At 43.5% G+C, this 16,313-nt stretch overlaps 1 protein-coding gene across 3 annotated transcripts in view; it reads right to left on the bottom strand.

Annotated features, from left to right (window-relative positions):
• Nucleotides 1–2,751: 2,751 nt before the first annotated feature.
• Nucleotides 2,752–16,313, bottom strand: part of sema3bl (sema domain, immunoglobulin domain (Ig), short basic domain, secreted, (semaphorin) 3bl) — a 98,190-nt gene continuing 84,628 nt past the window's right edge. For 2 of the 3 annotated variants that reach the window (XM_083770167.1, XM_083770168.1), the window contains 6 exons: nucleotides 12,963–13,194; nucleotides 12,681–12,772; nucleotides 12,055–12,096; nucleotides 11,609–11,834; nucleotides 9,212–9,345; nucleotides 2,752–7,188 (listed from right to left, as the gene is read on the bottom strand). In XM_083770167.1, the coding sequence (XP_083626293.1) occupies nucleotides 6,643–7,188; nucleotides 9,212–9,345; nucleotides 11,609–11,834; nucleotides 12,055–12,096; nucleotides 12,681–12,772; nucleotides 12,963–13,194 (1,272 nt within the window). In that variant the 3' untranslated portion in view covers nucleotides 2,752–6,642. The remainder of the gene's footprint in view (nucleotides 7,189–9,211; nucleotides 9,346–11,608; nucleotides 11,835–12,054; nucleotides 12,097–12,680; nucleotides 12,773–12,962; nucleotides 13,195–16,313) is intronic. The other variant, XM_083770169.1, reaches the window with a different exon arrangement.

Below are 16,313 nucleotides of genomic sequence, written 5' to 3'. Positions count from 1 at the left end.
ACTTGTCGCACGCACACGCACACGCACACACACACACACACACGCACACACACACACGCTCATTATTTTTTTTGCCATCTTTAACCCTTAACTGAAACCCCAAGCCTAATGCCTTGTACAGTCCTAACCCGGACCCCAGCCAGAATCTTTCACGAATTGTAACTGTAGCCCCCCAAAACCTTTTTTAGCCATGAAAATTGCCATTTCCCTCAGGTTTAACTATTCTTGAGAGGACATTTTGTCCCCATGTGGTGTGGATAATAACATAAGTGCACTCACACACACGCACGCATACATAATCAGCAGTAGAGGTCAAAAAGCCAACAGTGAGGAAATGAGTGGTTCTGTTTCAAAAGCCTGCAGGTTCCTTCATTGCAGGTGGTGTGTGTGTTTTGTTGATTTGTTGTTAAATAGAGCGTGTCTTTTTTCGATGTATATTAAGAAGGAATGGTCCATTTCTGGGCACGGCTGCAGACAGTGTGTTTATGTCACCGGTGCCATTAGATGTGTGCTGCCAGAGCTTTTAATCACATAGAAAACTAAAGCCGTTGTGAACTGTCTAAAGAGTATAAGCTAAAAGTCATCCAATCAGACATTCGATCCTTTTAAACACTATCTCATAGAAATGTTTAAAAAAAAATAAGTTGCTGTATGGGTCTGTGGCTGCGGGTGGAGGTCATGACAGTGTGTTTGTGTGTGCATGTGTGTACGCGTGTGTGCGTGTGCAGCACCACTTAGTCTCACATTTGTAGAGGGGCCAACAGCATCAGCCGGGAATAGTATCATACCAACATCTTGTCCACAGATCCCCCTGAACACACACACGCATGCAGACGCACGCACATGCGCACAAACGAACGCACACACACAGAGGCAGACACAGTGATGCTGTTTAAATGGATTTGGGCTGGGTTCATCAGTGAGTTCCAGAGACAGCAACAGAGAAAACACAGAGGAGAGAGAAGACACTATTCCAATAGAAAGTATCTTCCCATCTGCTCTCTTCATCTCTCTTTTTACGCATGCATACACTACAGTGCATAGTGCATACATTACAGTACACGCACGCACGCACGCACAGGCACACACACGCACGCACGCACACACACACACAGTACAGATACATGCAGTCATTTGCACATGCAAAAGAAGTAAACAAAAAGGAGCCTCCCATCTCAATCAACTCCCTACTCAGCACAAAAGACCAACAGTGAGAAAAACAGTCTCAAATCTCTTCTATGTCAGAAAACACAACTGTTAATTTTAATCTTGTTAAATAGCATACACGTACACAGCATGCATACTTAAATACGATATAAATACAGCAACAATTTAAATTATTCGCTTCTTTCTGTTGAACCAAAGGACACTCCTCATACACCCTGACCCTCCAACCAACCAGACACTTAATGAACAGTTTAATATACGACAGTTCACAAAGTTACTGCTCAAAGAACCAAATTTCACAATAGCCCAGAATTAATGGATAGGTCCAAAATGTCAAAATCCGATCTGGAAGAATTTAATGTAAAGGACAAGGGGTCACAATTAGAACATGGCGTTGGAAAGGATGTCTGAGATGGTTGTTGTTACGTTTTGGCCAAGCTAAGGAACCCCGGAGATGAGAAATACATCGACTATAAATCGAATGCCACCTTGATCGTAACTTTTAAGAGTCAGACAGCCAAACTCAATTGTTGAAATGCAATTTCATGATCAATTTCCAAAGGTATAACTGTGATTTCTTTCTTTTCTTAGTATGTTTCTTTATAGTTTTGCAGCTTTGGCCGGGAAGTGAATCGGGCCTGCCCTGACAGACCAGGAGGCAGCCATATTTATGCACCTGGAACATTAGGGAGTGTTTGATTTAGGATCCCTCAAGTGACAGAAGGGTGGAGTTTGTGCTTTTGGAGAAAATCCTCTTGGCCGAGCTGTGCCAGACACGATCCATTACCAGAGTCCTTGTGAAACAGTAACAACAACCAGGTGTTTTTACAGACTCAGAATACATGGAAATCACCTACAGTGACTTGCGGTCATTGCAGAAGGAATAACCCTTCCATGCCCACAACGGTGACGCCTGATTTATACTTAAGACGCGACAACGGAGCCTCGTGCACAAAATTACCGTCCTGTGCGATGATGTATAAATTAAGCATACTATGTTCACTATGATCACTGACACTCACACCAGGTTAGAAGTTAGTATTCATAATGTCTGTACGGTGGGTACTCTGGGTATCCATGTGTAGCACACCAGGTTAGAAGTTAGTATTCATAATGTCTGTACGGTGGGTAATCTGGGTATGTGTAGCACGGGGAATCCCCATCACTGCGGCGGCCATCCAGCGTTAAATTACAGGATTGTCCAAATCCTGCACCTTGGGAGCCGAGGTGGGTAGAGCAATAGTGCAGCATGCATGCCAACACTGGGACTTCTTCTATTGGTATACAGACAGTATACAACAAACATTTTACCTGTGGTTTCTAAGTTACTTGTGTACGGCATTAAACACAACACATCTCATACTTAAGTGTGACTTCTGTAGCATACACCCTTTGTTTCAGGACATGCTGCTGACCAAAGACAGCAGGGTTTACACACTTGACTACACCATGGATATGGAAATTTATGGTAATTGTTTTGTTACCAAAAATAGCTAGAAAGGGGCAAGTACATCTTCAATAGCTCAAGCTTCTATATAGGAGCCAGTCGGATACCCTTTAGTGCTACGTAAAATAAAATACAAATTAAACAAAACAAAACAGTCTTTTATTACTGAATCTTATTACTTGAGAAGTAGCTCACATCTTTATGAAGTACCTGAGCAACTGCCAATGAAATGAAGTAATCACAAACAGGAGTAATGTTAAAATTATGAACACTAATCCTGTCACAGATGTCAAACGACTCTTTCGTCTCTCTCTCTCTCTCTCTGCTTCTGTCGGTCTGTCACTCTTTCATTCTAGATAGAGATCAGAAACAATATTTTTTGAGAAAACAGTGGAATTAGGGGTCCGATAATCACTCCCATTGGCCTCTAAACTAGGAAAAATAAACTCTGTGCGAGCTACTGTATACACGATGTGGTTAACCATGCTGTCACCATTGTACAAAAAATAATAATAAAAAAATAAAGTACTTCTTCCACATTTCAACCTTCACCAAGTTGGATTGTGCGATATATACTGCATAATGAATATCCATATCCAGTAATGTTTTGTGGCAGTTTTGGCATTTAGAAAACCTCAATTATTTTGTCGTTGGACTGCTTTTTCCCTTCAGTGTTGTTTTTGGCAGCAGATTTTGATTTTAGTTTTAGTCATAGACTCTAGAATAGTTTTCATTTAGTCACATTTTAGTCACCTGGACTAAATGTCATAATATTTTAGTCGACTAAATCTACAGTTGATTTAGTCGACTAAAATGTATTTTGGCGGGCCTTGATGCCGTCGTAATGAGCTTGTAGATCGGCTATTTTCAGCATGCAACCAAGTGTAAAATGACTAGTGTCTTTTACTTATACTGGATCTCTTGTCCACTAATCCCATCCTAACATTATAGTCTAGTTTTTATCTGTTGATGAAATTGTCAATACATTTAGTCTTAGTTTTAGTCATCATAGCTTAGTTTTCATCAGTGAAAAAAGGTAGTCGACGAACATTTTTCGTCTTAGTTTTAGTCGACAAAAACAACACTTTTCCCCTCCAAGCCCAGAGGGTTAGGGTTAGGTTAGGCTTGAACCGAGTCGCACGCCACGAAGGTCGCCGAGAGGTCAAATGAGTTCATTAGTTTAACCTTGGCTTCCTGAAACACAGAGTATCCCATAATCAGATTTATTCCATCCATATACAGATTTAATTGTTTATAAAAGCAAGGCGTTATCCGTAGGGATAACCTCTATTCTAGACCAATTAAGCTCTAAATGGATGATTCTTACCAGACAGCCAACATAACGTATCCTGACCTACAGTATATCCTCCTGTTTAAACCTCTCCCCACACAGCCTCTTTCTTCATAGACTCAACATTACTGCAAGCAATGACTTCAACATCCTCATTCAGCTTGTGTGTCCTCAATTTGGGTCAAATGTATCTTTACGCTTTCCATGATCGTTGCTGTCCGGAGGAAACCTCGTAACTCCATTTTTGAGGGTTTTTTCATTTTATTCCATAAATCAGTGCTATTGAACACCCTTTACGTCTGTGTGTTGTTTCGAAAATATTGAACCAATGGAAAGTAGTAAATACATTTTTTTTTACAAAACCTCAACTCCATTGGACCCTCAAACTGTCTGCTAAAACAGCTAACTCCACCACCTCTCTCCTTCTCATGCAAGTAATTGACAGTATCTAAGGTTATACAACACCAACTTTGGTGAGGCAGTATTGCATTGTTTAAAAAAGATAAGGGTTTATTCATTTCCTTAAAAACGTATATTTTTCATTTCCTGAAAAATTAACATTTTAGAGTTATGAGGTTTCCTCCCGAAAGAAGAGATATAATACACCTAATGTTGTTTGTTTGTTTATTAAGTAAAATGTTTAAGTCACACTGAGGATTTACGTTGAGTTTACTGAAAGATTACACCCCTCATTAAAATACCACACGATTCTCCTTCTGCCTTATAACTTTCGAAGAAATTATCCTTGAGGTTTCAGTCACTGTTAAAAGTTATATTTTAACCTCCTAAGACAATAAAAGACCTGGATAATGCCGTGTTTAAAACCATGAACCGTTTTAGGACCAGTGTTTACAGAGCATGCAGACCAGAACGGTGGGCCATTACATTTGACCCATTCTATTGTTCTTTCTGGTGTCAGTGGAGTGGACTACAAAACATAAAGGAACTGTGGGAATCAGAGTTTACTAGCCAGGCTAAAGAGGCATAGGGTGAGGTTAACAGATGTTGAACATGAGTCACTTTTGTAATATATAACTTAAATTGATATTTCATTTTAGCGGCGCACATTCCCTTTTTTCAATCCAACAAAAGCCAACATTAGCTCTATCTTGGCTAGCGATCAGTGTTGATATCCCCAGGTTTCAATATTGATTACTACAAAAAGAGAGAGAAAGAAAGAAAGAAAGAAAGAAAGAAAGAAAGAAAGAAAGAATCCTAGTCACAGCAACATTTTAAAGAAAATGTGAGGTTTACCACTGGTTTAGAAAAACAAGAAACATTGTGGTGGCTACAGGTCTCCAAATAAGTCAAAATTGGCGACTGAACATTCATGAAGTCCAACCAATATAAAAGATTCTGTTGGGGAGCTTTTTTTCTCTAGCCATTTCTCTAAGAGGAAAACCTCACCCTTGAACCCACTGACCTGAAGTTTTAGACCATTATTATGTTGAACCTTCAACAATTGTCTTGTGGCAATTTCCAGTTTAAGCAAGTCAAGCAATGTGTTATGGGTTCTCTTTAATGGGAGTGTGTGGTACAGTACAGAAAACGTGTGTTTGTCCATGTATTTTAGTTTTAGTTTTTAATAGCTTCATGCATGCTGCGTTGATTGCACATACGTATGTCTGAGACTCCATGAATTTACGGTAGGCCTATGTCAATATGTCAGGTGTCTAAATCAGATTGAAATAGATCTGGTCGTGTCATTCCTGCTGTCTTGCGAAAGGAAACCCATCCAGCTTAAATAGCGCATGACTGTTTTGTAACAATGCCAAGCCAAGTGCAGGGAAATGGCCCTGGATCATGGGACAGGGTGTGAAGAAAGTGAATCCATCCAGTGACTTGTTAAGTGGAGCATTTGTCCCAAGTTAGCGAAGGGAATGCACATAAATTGTAATAGTCCACAGTTATACACAATGCAACCTGATCTATACAATAAAATCATGTGTTTAACTACGTTTACAAAGTGAAACCAAATGGACGCATCAATTTGGCTCCATTTCCACACTCAGGATTGTACTGGGTGGGTACAGATGTATTTGTTTACGATAGTGATAGGAGGGTCCACAGCTGGGCTGAAGAATCCAGATGATGCAAAGTTGCAAACGTTGGCATATACCGTAGTGAGATAACAGACTGTACAAGAAGAACTCTGCTGCAGTGCCAGATTGTCACACAAGTAAGAAAAGTGTGTCTTAGAAATGATTTATAACAGCAGAAATCCAATGCAAAGGTGTCAGAGGCAGTCCTTAGCAAGGCCAGGATAGGTACATCCATCTATGCTGGTTTTTGCTTTGAGTCTCTATCTCTTTCTTTTCCTCTTCTTCCTCTTCCTCCTCCTCCTCCTCCTCCTCCTCCTCCTCTTCATCATATTAACAAGTCTGTAGCAGTCTCATTTGTAGTCTCTCAACGTGATTAACTGCTATTCATCTCCAGTTGAACATCTACTGTAGAGAAGCGATCTATAGCAACTGCACGACAGCATGGAGAAAACTGTACAAAACAACGATACAGAAATCTAGTGAACATAATCCGAAGATCAAACTGGTTATAAGGGCTACATCTTAGCAAAACCACACAGAGCCAACAAGTGCCACAGCGATGTCCATGGGTTACTCCTGGTGACGGCCCTTTCCTCAAGAAATCATTCACAATTTGCGAACACACTGTCATCTATATATCTCCTCCCATCCTCTCCTCCTCCTCCTCCTCCTCCTCCGTTACGGTCCCTCTCGGGTTATTCTGCCCGTGCGCCGAGGTCCCGCGGCGTCCGGTTGCGCTCCCCAGAGCTCTTGCTTCGGGCCTTCCTGGCGCTGTCCTGCGCCTGCCGGTACTTCTCCATCATGCTCTTGTGCTTCCTCCGCAGCTTGTCGTTGCACCACATCCTCTCGCAGTACTCCTCCACGTGGGGCAGGTTGGACGGGCCGATGAGCTGCATGATGTCCTTGAACCAGGAGCGCGACTGGCCCGCAGAGACCCCTCCCCCGACAACCCTGCCGTACGCGCTGCAGGGCAGCCACGTCCGGACGAGACCGCCGCCCCCCGCCGCCGACCGCTCCTTGAAGTTGTCGTGGTGTCCCCCCAGGGCCGCGTCCTCGCCGCCGGACCGAGCCAGGAGCTCGCCCACCGCCTCCGCCTGGAGCACCTCGAGGGTGAGGCGTGTCAGGGTCTGGGTGAAGCCGTGCTCCCGCGAGCGGCAGATGTACGTGCCCTCGTCCTGCCGGAAGAGGCGTCGGAAGAGGAGGCCGTGCTCGGTGCGCATCACGCGCTCGTCCAGCTTCACCTGCATGGGGCGGACGGAAGTGAGTTGGGTATATGCATGGTGGGGGGGGGGGGGGATGCAGGGAGCGGAGAGGATACAAGTTGATCGGTTGGTCTCGCAGTTTTCAAATTAGGTTTTAGTAGTATATTTGTGTAGATTTCATTTGGGATTCCTCTGGCAATAATCGACATATCAAGCATATTATTGGAGGTAAAAGGATAGTGGACAGAGCGGTGAAACATGCAGAGTACGTTCATATTAAACTGTTATACAGAGCGAGTAGCACAAAGAGCAGCCTCAGTGGAATCGTCACACTTCAACGGACATGGTAATCCACAATAACGCCTGATATAGCCAAAATAGCTAATGCAGATGCTGTGAGCTTGTAGATCTTCTATGTTTGGCAAAGGTAAGAGACATTATAGATCTCAGACACACTTCCTGGATGATCATGCGAGGAAGGGAGGCATGATGGGAGAAATCTTCTTATCAAAGAGAAAAATCATGCATTGTCTGGTGTATTATTATTATTGTAACAAAGTAGTTAGTAAAAGTTGAACACTTGGAAGAAGTTAAGGAAACGTTAAGTGTAACTAAGGTTTGTCATGATGATTATTGAGAACACATGGTGAGGATAGGAGTGATAGAAGCATCTGTGCTGTTTTCTCAGCCTCGGTGGCAGCAGTAAGAATGTACCATGAAATCATGTTTTCCTTCTCTCTCTGCCCCTCTTCCTCCTCACCTCTCTGTTTGACCTTCACGCCCACACTTTAGTTCCTTTCGCTATTCCACGTCTTTACTCCTCGTGCCTAACTTATACTCAATCGGTGATGTGTTCTGAGTTTGTGGATCGGCAATCTTTGGCACGCGACACATTACTCTCCTAGTCTCCTTCAGTCTACCTACAGTAAACTCTCTTTTAGTCAGTAAGTCCCCCTCATTCGCTCACTCCCTCACACTATTTATTCCTTTTCTTCACATTAGCCCCATCTCCCATTCCTCTCTTCACCTTCCACATCCCTAATCCCAGAACACCTCCTCTCTGTCTGTCTGTGCCAACACAAACATGGCAGGCCAGTCTGCAGTAGTGTGAGCCAGCTGTTTATTTGGAAGGGAAGCTGAGAGGGGTGGTAATGTCACACTACTTACATGGCTGACTGCGACACTCGATTAGGTTTAGAGAAACATTCAAACCTCATGCACATCACTGTGGGAAATGAGCTGTGGGAGTGAGTGCATCAAGGAACACGCCCAATAACACAACAACAATACAGTAGAAAACAAAAGGAGTGTAAGAGGTGTTCGTGGTGATGGACTAAAAACTGTGGAAGATTTACAACAACATAAGTTGCAAATTGACAGTGTTGAAGTGTCCTTGAGCAAGACACTGAACCCCACATTGCCTCCAATGAGTCGGTCGGTGTGAGGTTGCCACCGTTGGTGTGTGTGAATGTGGGAAGTGAGGACGCTGGTGTCGACTGTTCGCCGCTTCACCTCCCAATGTATGAATGAATGAACCATTGTAAAGCGCTTTGAGCACTTGGAAAAGCGCTATAAAAAATGCAATTCATTATATGTACTGTACACACGTCTAGGGTTCCGTGCATTAGTGCCGCAGCCCTGCATCTGACCCTGTTTGTCTCAACAGACAAAACAAATGCTACAGTCTGTGTAGTGTAAAGCATTCTACGGTAATCAGAAACATATCTCTAATAATTCACTCTTTGTCTCATGTTACTGTACCCTCCTTTCATCTCCCGCTCCATCCCTCATTCATAACATCAATCATACTTGAATGGATTCATTGGACAAGACCAGGCTCTCTGTGGTCACGAGGGACTTGTTTACTGTGGCTGGTCCTCTGTCTACACCGCCTGCTTTTATTTTACTCTCCGCTATACTATGATCCCTTTCTCTGTCCTTTTCTTTCCCTTGCTGATGTTTCACAGGGCAATCCTCTGATAACAAAAGACCACTGTTTAATGGACCCGGCCTACTCCCTCTCTCTCCCTCCATCCTTCCATTCCCTCTTTATCCAGCTCACCTCCTCCTTGCGGTCTTCTCGCTGGACGAGCCAGCTGACGGTGGCCTGCGGAGAGCGAGGGTTGCACTCCAAGAAGGTGCTGTTGTTCTCCGTCCCGTAAACCACCCTGTCCTCCACCACGTCCAGGTCCTCTACTGGGGGGGATGGGGGGGGGGGGAATAACAGTTATAGTTGACAGCAATGTGGTACAAAGGAAACACAAGTTGGAGACATGGAGGGCATTAAAGAAAAACGGAAGGAGAGAGAGCGCAGAATAGAAAGGGAGACAGAGAGGGAGAGAGAATTATTAAAGAGAAAAACGAATTTGGATAATTTTCCTTTTACTGCATGCTCTCTTGTCTCTCTGTCTTTCTTTCTCAAGGGCAAGCCACAACAAGAACGATAAAGATGGACCCGTGTCCATTTGGTTACAAACTATCATTTAGCTGGGGACCCCCTGGAACTCCCTCAAGGACCCCTGGGGTCCCCAGACCCCACTTTGGGAACCACTGCTCTATATAAAATGTGTACTGAGACTGGACAATACACTCCAAATTCCGTGTGATTTTCCGTCTGAGTGGGCCTCTATAGGCCTATAGGGGTAAATGTATGGACCTCTATAGGCTATAGCTGACAGCCATGCAGGGACACCTTTCATCACCGCTGCTCAACCCCTACATGTATACGCTCAGGTGAGCAAACAGACCTCTGCCCACTACACTTACCCCCCCATCTGTTCCTCTCTGGCCCGCTTCGTCACCTCCTCCTCATTTCAGCTCCACTTCATCTGTCTTGTCTTCATACACTCTTCCTACTCTCTCCTGTTCTCACCTTTCTGCCCGCCCATCTCTCTCTCTCTCTCCCTCTCACCCTCTCCCCTTCACTCTCACCCTCTCCCTCTCTCTCTCTCCCTCCCTCTCTCTCTCTCTCTCTCTCTCTGGTGAACATGTTTCTACATTTCGGTCTGGTTTGTGTTTTCATTACAGCAGGTGCCAACTCCCATCATGCCCGTGGACATCACATCCAAACTGACTTCTCTTGAGTGTTTCTCTCTCTTTTTTTGTAATCTTACCTCAGCCAGGGAACATGTTCCTGAGCACCTCCCTGATGTCAGACCCCTTCAGCCCCTCGTCTGTATTTCTGTCTCTTTGCTCTTATTTCATTTCACACCATGTCAGACATACTGACATGGTGTCATGCTTGAGTCCATCAATCTCCCTCTCTCCCTCTCTCCCTCTCTCTCTCTCTCTCTCTCCCCCCCCCCCCCCCCCCCCCCCGTCCAGGGTTGTCTTGGTTCAACGAAGGCTCTCCATAAATACGACCCAAATTCCATTACTTGACAAAGTGGCATCTCTTCAAAGAGGCCTTTCTTGTGTGTACAGCTGGGTCTGTCTGCCTCTGTGCGTGCGTGCGTGCGTGCGTGCGTGCGTGCGTGCGTGCGTGCGTGCGTGCGTGCGTGCGTGCGTGCGTGCGTGCTTCTGAAAAAGCAAGAAAGAGCTTGGGAAAGAACACCTATGAAAGCAAGTGTCCATGTACAGTCTCAGCCTGTACAGTACAGTACGTACATCAATAATCTGAAAAAGCATGTTAGCAACGTTGCTCGTCTTTACATTAATGCCACCTAGAAGATACCAGCATGCAAACAAGATCTTATCTACAAGACGTTGTATAATGTACTCATGCTCTGTGTGTGCACTACATAAACACACACACAGGTTGTTTAGGACTTGCTTTTCCGTACACATCAGCTCACGCAGCGTCTGACAGAGACACAGATGTATAGGCTGCTGTACACAAACCTGACGGCACACATAAACTCAGATAGTCTTTCATCCTAACAGATAAGATAAGGACAGATGGTCTGGCGCAGCAGACAGACGGAAACGACTTCACGCACGCACGCTACAGTATACAATACTAAACATAAGACACACTCATACAGGCTATACATACTATAAATATATGTTGGGGGAAATACTGTAGGAGGAAGACAAGATACTGTACATGCACAGTTGAAATTTGAACAAGGAATCTAGTTTGCGACAGTTTATATCGTGCTACCATATTCCTCAACATGGAGTAAAACTGACTGACAAGGAAGAGAATATTCTGATAATTGGTGCTTCAAAGATTATTTTCTTTTTACAATTTTGCCACACCTCTTTATCCCCCCCCCCCTTTCAATTTATTTCTATTCCAACCTGTAAATGTGGATTTAATGTGTTTGAGATATCTTAATTGTTTGTTGTCACTGTTGTGAATGAGTGCATGGGACCCGAATGGAAACAAGACCACTGCAAGGTCTTTCTTCGGTGCTGTTCTTTTGGACCAATGCTGTGCTTGACTGTACCCTGTACTGGATGCATTTTATTGTCTAATAAAATTAAATTATCAATCAATCAAAACAATTCCACTCACCACTCAGGTTCTGGTCCACACACTGCAGCACGGGGTTGCCATGTCTGATGTCCTGCCTGCGGTAGCGGCGTTTGCTGTTGGGCAGGTAGCGAGTGCAGGAGGCGCCGTCCCAGGCGCAGTATGGATCTCTGGCCAGGCAGCACTCGGCGCAGGCCTTACCGTACGTCTCACAACGATGGAGTCTCACCTGGGCCACGCCCACTGGTGAACCCACAAACACAGCTTGCTGGACGAGAGAGCAGGAGGGTGACATTATTAACGTTATTGACATTATTAATATTCTATATTATTTATTTAACGATATGTTTCAATAACTTGATGTACCAATATTCTAAATTGCAGGAATTGGAATTGGAAAAACACATTAACTGTCTCACACACAACCAAAGTTTAAAAGAAAGAGCTAATAATTGCAGTTTAAAATGAATTAAGTCACGCTGACTCACCCTTTTAACTGAGATGTCCATGGATGTGATGGGGGTGGGCACCTGCATGAGAGAAAACAACGTTATTCAGCCTGTGTGAAAAGAACACTTTTCATCAGAGAAATAAGTCATCAAAGCGAAAGGTCGCATAATGAGTTGGAACATAAAGGACACTCGCATAATGAAGAACTGATTAAATATATTGTGTCTGGGGTTTAATTCAAGCGCACTGCAGTGGAACTTTATCAGAAGAATAAGATAATAAGATTACTAAGAGAGTTTGTATTTTTTGGGGGGAGGGGGGTTGTAGAAAAACACATGTGTAGTGAACCGTCTCTCATACACAATGGGAGATGCCGATCATGCCGGCTGTCACGTTTCACCTGAGAATAAAGCACGGCCCATACCCCTTCCCATGTCCACATTTGTCTTCTGAAAGAGAGGTGATATAACTCCAAATTGACATTATTCCGAGCTTCGGAAGGACGGTCTCAGAACCTTTCCTCTGAAACTCATGCACCATGTATAGATTATCTGGAAACATTCAGTAACCTTTAGGGCTTAATGCGTGCCGAGGTGCACCATGCACCTGGATAGAAGAAGGGAGGTTTAAGAGAGATAAGAGGAGTTAAAAACAGTGCGTCTACCTTGAAGACCTGTAGTTCTTCTAGGGTCACTTCCTCAGTCTCCAGACTGTTGCCACTGCGTATGGCGATGGCCTTCAGCACTGTCCCAACATCTGAGACAGGAAAGAAACAGCAATTATTTGATTAAAGCAGAAACCTATTGTCTTTATTTTTTATTATTATTAGTATTTATCATTTAGTATTATCGTTAACCCATTTAGATCGTAGGACGTGTGGAGCCGTCATAGCTAATCCAACCGATGGATTGCGAGGACGTGTACACACACACACACACACACACACCTGTGCCGATGAACATGATGTCATACTGTCCGTCCTCTGCCTCCACGCGGTCCACTACAATCTGCGTGAGCCGGTAGGGGACGTTGGCCTTCACCAGCAGTGGCTGACGCAGCGCCGGGAACACCGGCCGCCACATCAGCGGGTGGCTCCGTGCGAACTGGAGAACGGCGTCAGGGAAGTCCTTGGTACTGCCGAACTCACTGCCCGGCTGGTTGGTGATCTTACTGGGACACTGGAGTAGGAGGGAGAGAAGACAGGCAGAGGAAATGAGGAGGGAGAAGAGTAACAATGGAAAGGGCTATATCTCACCCCTTATTATCCCTAAACGTATTTGCCTTTTTAATTTTTTACGATTTTGAAAAACCTTTTAAATAGTTCAAATAGCCGATCTACAAGCTCACAATGTGTTGATGTAGTTCGGCTACTTGAACTATTTTTTTATGTTTTTCAAAATAGAAAAATAAAATAAGTTTAAATAAATAAGTTTAGGGATAAGGAGTGTTGCAAAATGGGGCCCGTCTAATACTGTATGTGTAAAATATGTACAGTACATTCTATGGTGATATCTGAGGTAGGGATGTGCCGATGAGACATTTTGGCCGATATCGATATCCGATATAATTAATTGCCATTATGGCCGATAACCGATATTACCGATGTCATTATAATCTCATTCTGTATTAAAAAGTTATACAAATTTTGTCCATTCTGAACAATACATGTAACAGGGTATCTACACTGCAGGCTTATAGGCAAGTCAGATTGAATTTAAATACCTTATATTTAATATTTTGAGCTTGTAGATCGGTTCAAGCTGTTACTTTTGTCTTGTTTATCTGTCAAGACAATCGGAGCGATAAATTAATCGGTCCAATTGATTAATCAAACCGATGCCGATTAATCTACTAGAATCGGCCGATACCGATGTGTTTGCCGATTAATCTCCCATCACTAATATCAGGTACTATTACGTTGTCCATTGAGGCACAGAAGAGAGAGGGACAGAATGGAGTGATGATATAGTCATAGACGAGGAATTAGAAATACGCCAACTGACCTGTTTACTAGTGAAGTGGGAGAGAAGGAAACGGGGGATAAAAGGAGATTAAATAAAAGGTTGTCTGATTTGACAGTTTAACCATAATAGCAATTCTAACATTCCACTGAAGAACACTGAGGAAGCGGATGGGAATCGCAATGTAAGGGAGATGGGAAAGAGAGAGAAGGGGGGGGGGGTATAAAAGGATTACAGTAGTACAGCAGTGGGGAAGTGCGCTGGTACCACTCGTGTCTCTGTACGGACTCCAAAACGAAACCGCAAGCGGTGAGACTGACTCACATGACATATCGGAGGTTGCAGTCCTGAAGCCTGACAACCTCATGCATCGAGACGTGGTAAAGAGTTATCACTGATATGATACAGATTGTTTTTGAACGTTGGGCTCCTTTAGGGATCAGTCAATCATTTGCAGTTAGCAGCAGTTTCTGCTATATAGGCATTGAGCGCCCTAGATACTGTACATGTCTCTATACTCCGTAGTGTAAAACCGCCATATGGTAAAGATATTATTATTGCAAGCTATCACAACAGGAACTGAGCCGCGCCGTAGCGCTACCGTTGTTGTTCTGGATTCTATTTCAATGGAGTGATATGTACCCAGCAGCAGGGATGTTAGCCTGAGGATTTAATGTATAATGTGCTACCCAAAGTAAAATGTTCCCCCTAAATTATATCAATTATCAGTGTGTGTGTGTGTGTGTGTGTGTGTGTGTGTGTGTGCGCGCGTGCTCGCGTGCATGCGTGCGTGCATGCGTGCGTGCGTGCGAGAGGATTTGGAATGGAATTTGAGCTTTCCTCTCTCTCCATATCATTGGCCAGTAACTACAGTTATGTGTGGGTTGATGATACAGGGGAAAATGCCAGATAAATTTAAATTATACTCATAATGTTGATTTTGCATATGAGAAGAAAAACTAAATTACACACATTGTGAGTGTGCACGTGCATGCATGTGTAAAAGGTGTGTGTGGGGTTTGGAAGCTGTGTCTCTCTGACTCCAAGTTACTGACATTGTCATTTTTGTGTGTGTGTGCAGTGTGTGTTAGAGAGGCAGGGGCTGATATCCCGTAAGAGGGCATTTGTAGACAAAAATAGCGAAAATAGCAGATTTACAAGCTCACAACGCGTCGGCGCTTGTAGATCAGCTATTTTCGGGGCGCAACCAGCACTCTTTAGCTAGTGGAGATGCGGTGCAAAGACATGGATTTCTAAACAAATGTGTTCAATGCAAAATGCTGCGTTCAAGTTCAAGAGATTTCGGGAAAAAAAGCAATTCTCCTGAATGCTGCCTTCCGGCATGGCATGGAAAGGAGTGACATTTTAATTTCTTTCACCATAGTAAATGCTGCGTTGCATGCTACAGTCATTTTACAGACGGGTAAAAGGGCAGGGACTCAAGCCCCGTTTGACGTCTATGTGTGCATGTCCCTGAGCAGTTCTGTGCACAAAAAAGGAAAACTGAATGACATAAATCATCTGTGGTTTGTGAAGGTTGTGAAATTTTCAATGGAATTCACTAGTAACGTTGTGTTGTAAATACAGGCAAAGTGCCTTGTAAAGTAGTGGAATTAGCATTTTGATCATATGAAACATTCAACAGACTACTGAAATGTGAAAGCTGTGGGATTTGGAAGGGAATTCACCCATTTAGACCTGTGCTCGATTCTGCAGAATATCTTCTAAATCATGACAGTTTTCTGATTTCTATGTTCTCACACTATTTCATTTTCATTCAAGGACCCCAATAATTATATGAAATTGGCCGTCGACACCCATCTGAAAATATGTTGTTCCAGGGACCCCCCCCCCACCCTCTCTGTGATATATATTCAATGATTTGCGACACATTTTCAAGATAAAAGTAAATAGCAGATCTACAAGCTCGTCAACTTGTAGATCTGCTATTTTTCAATAGCTAAAGTATATCATAATGCTTTAAACACCAAAAGGGGTCCCCCCCAGAATGGCTTAAAGGTATTATGACATGATTTATAACATAATTTTAACAACATTAAAAGTCTTGGCCATGGTCCTTCAAACGTGTCTAAAAAGTTTGAACACTCAACTCCACTCCAGTATTTCTTTTTTTCTCGTTTTTGTGTATGTCTAATCTTCATCCTGAAAAGCCATGGAAAAACACATTATTTTAGCCTGTAGATGTCGGTAATTCCCCCTTTCCTGTCAACCCAAGATGCGCTACTTTGACAACTTGGTAGGAAGTCATCGTCAAAAATAAAAGAGTCATCTAGGCCAGTTGGTATCCAGTGTAAGGACTTGTGTTGATTGACACA

The sequence above is a fragment of the Protomyctophum parallelum genome (assembly GCF_964188405.1).
Source record: "Protomyctophum parallelum genome assembly, chromosome: 7".
Lineage (NCBI taxonomy): Eukaryota > Metazoa > Chordata > Actinopteri > Myctophiformes > Myctophidae > Protomyctophum > Protomyctophum parallelum.
Note: the sequence above shows the minus strand (reverse complement) of the source record. Positions and strands in the feature narration are given on the sequence as shown.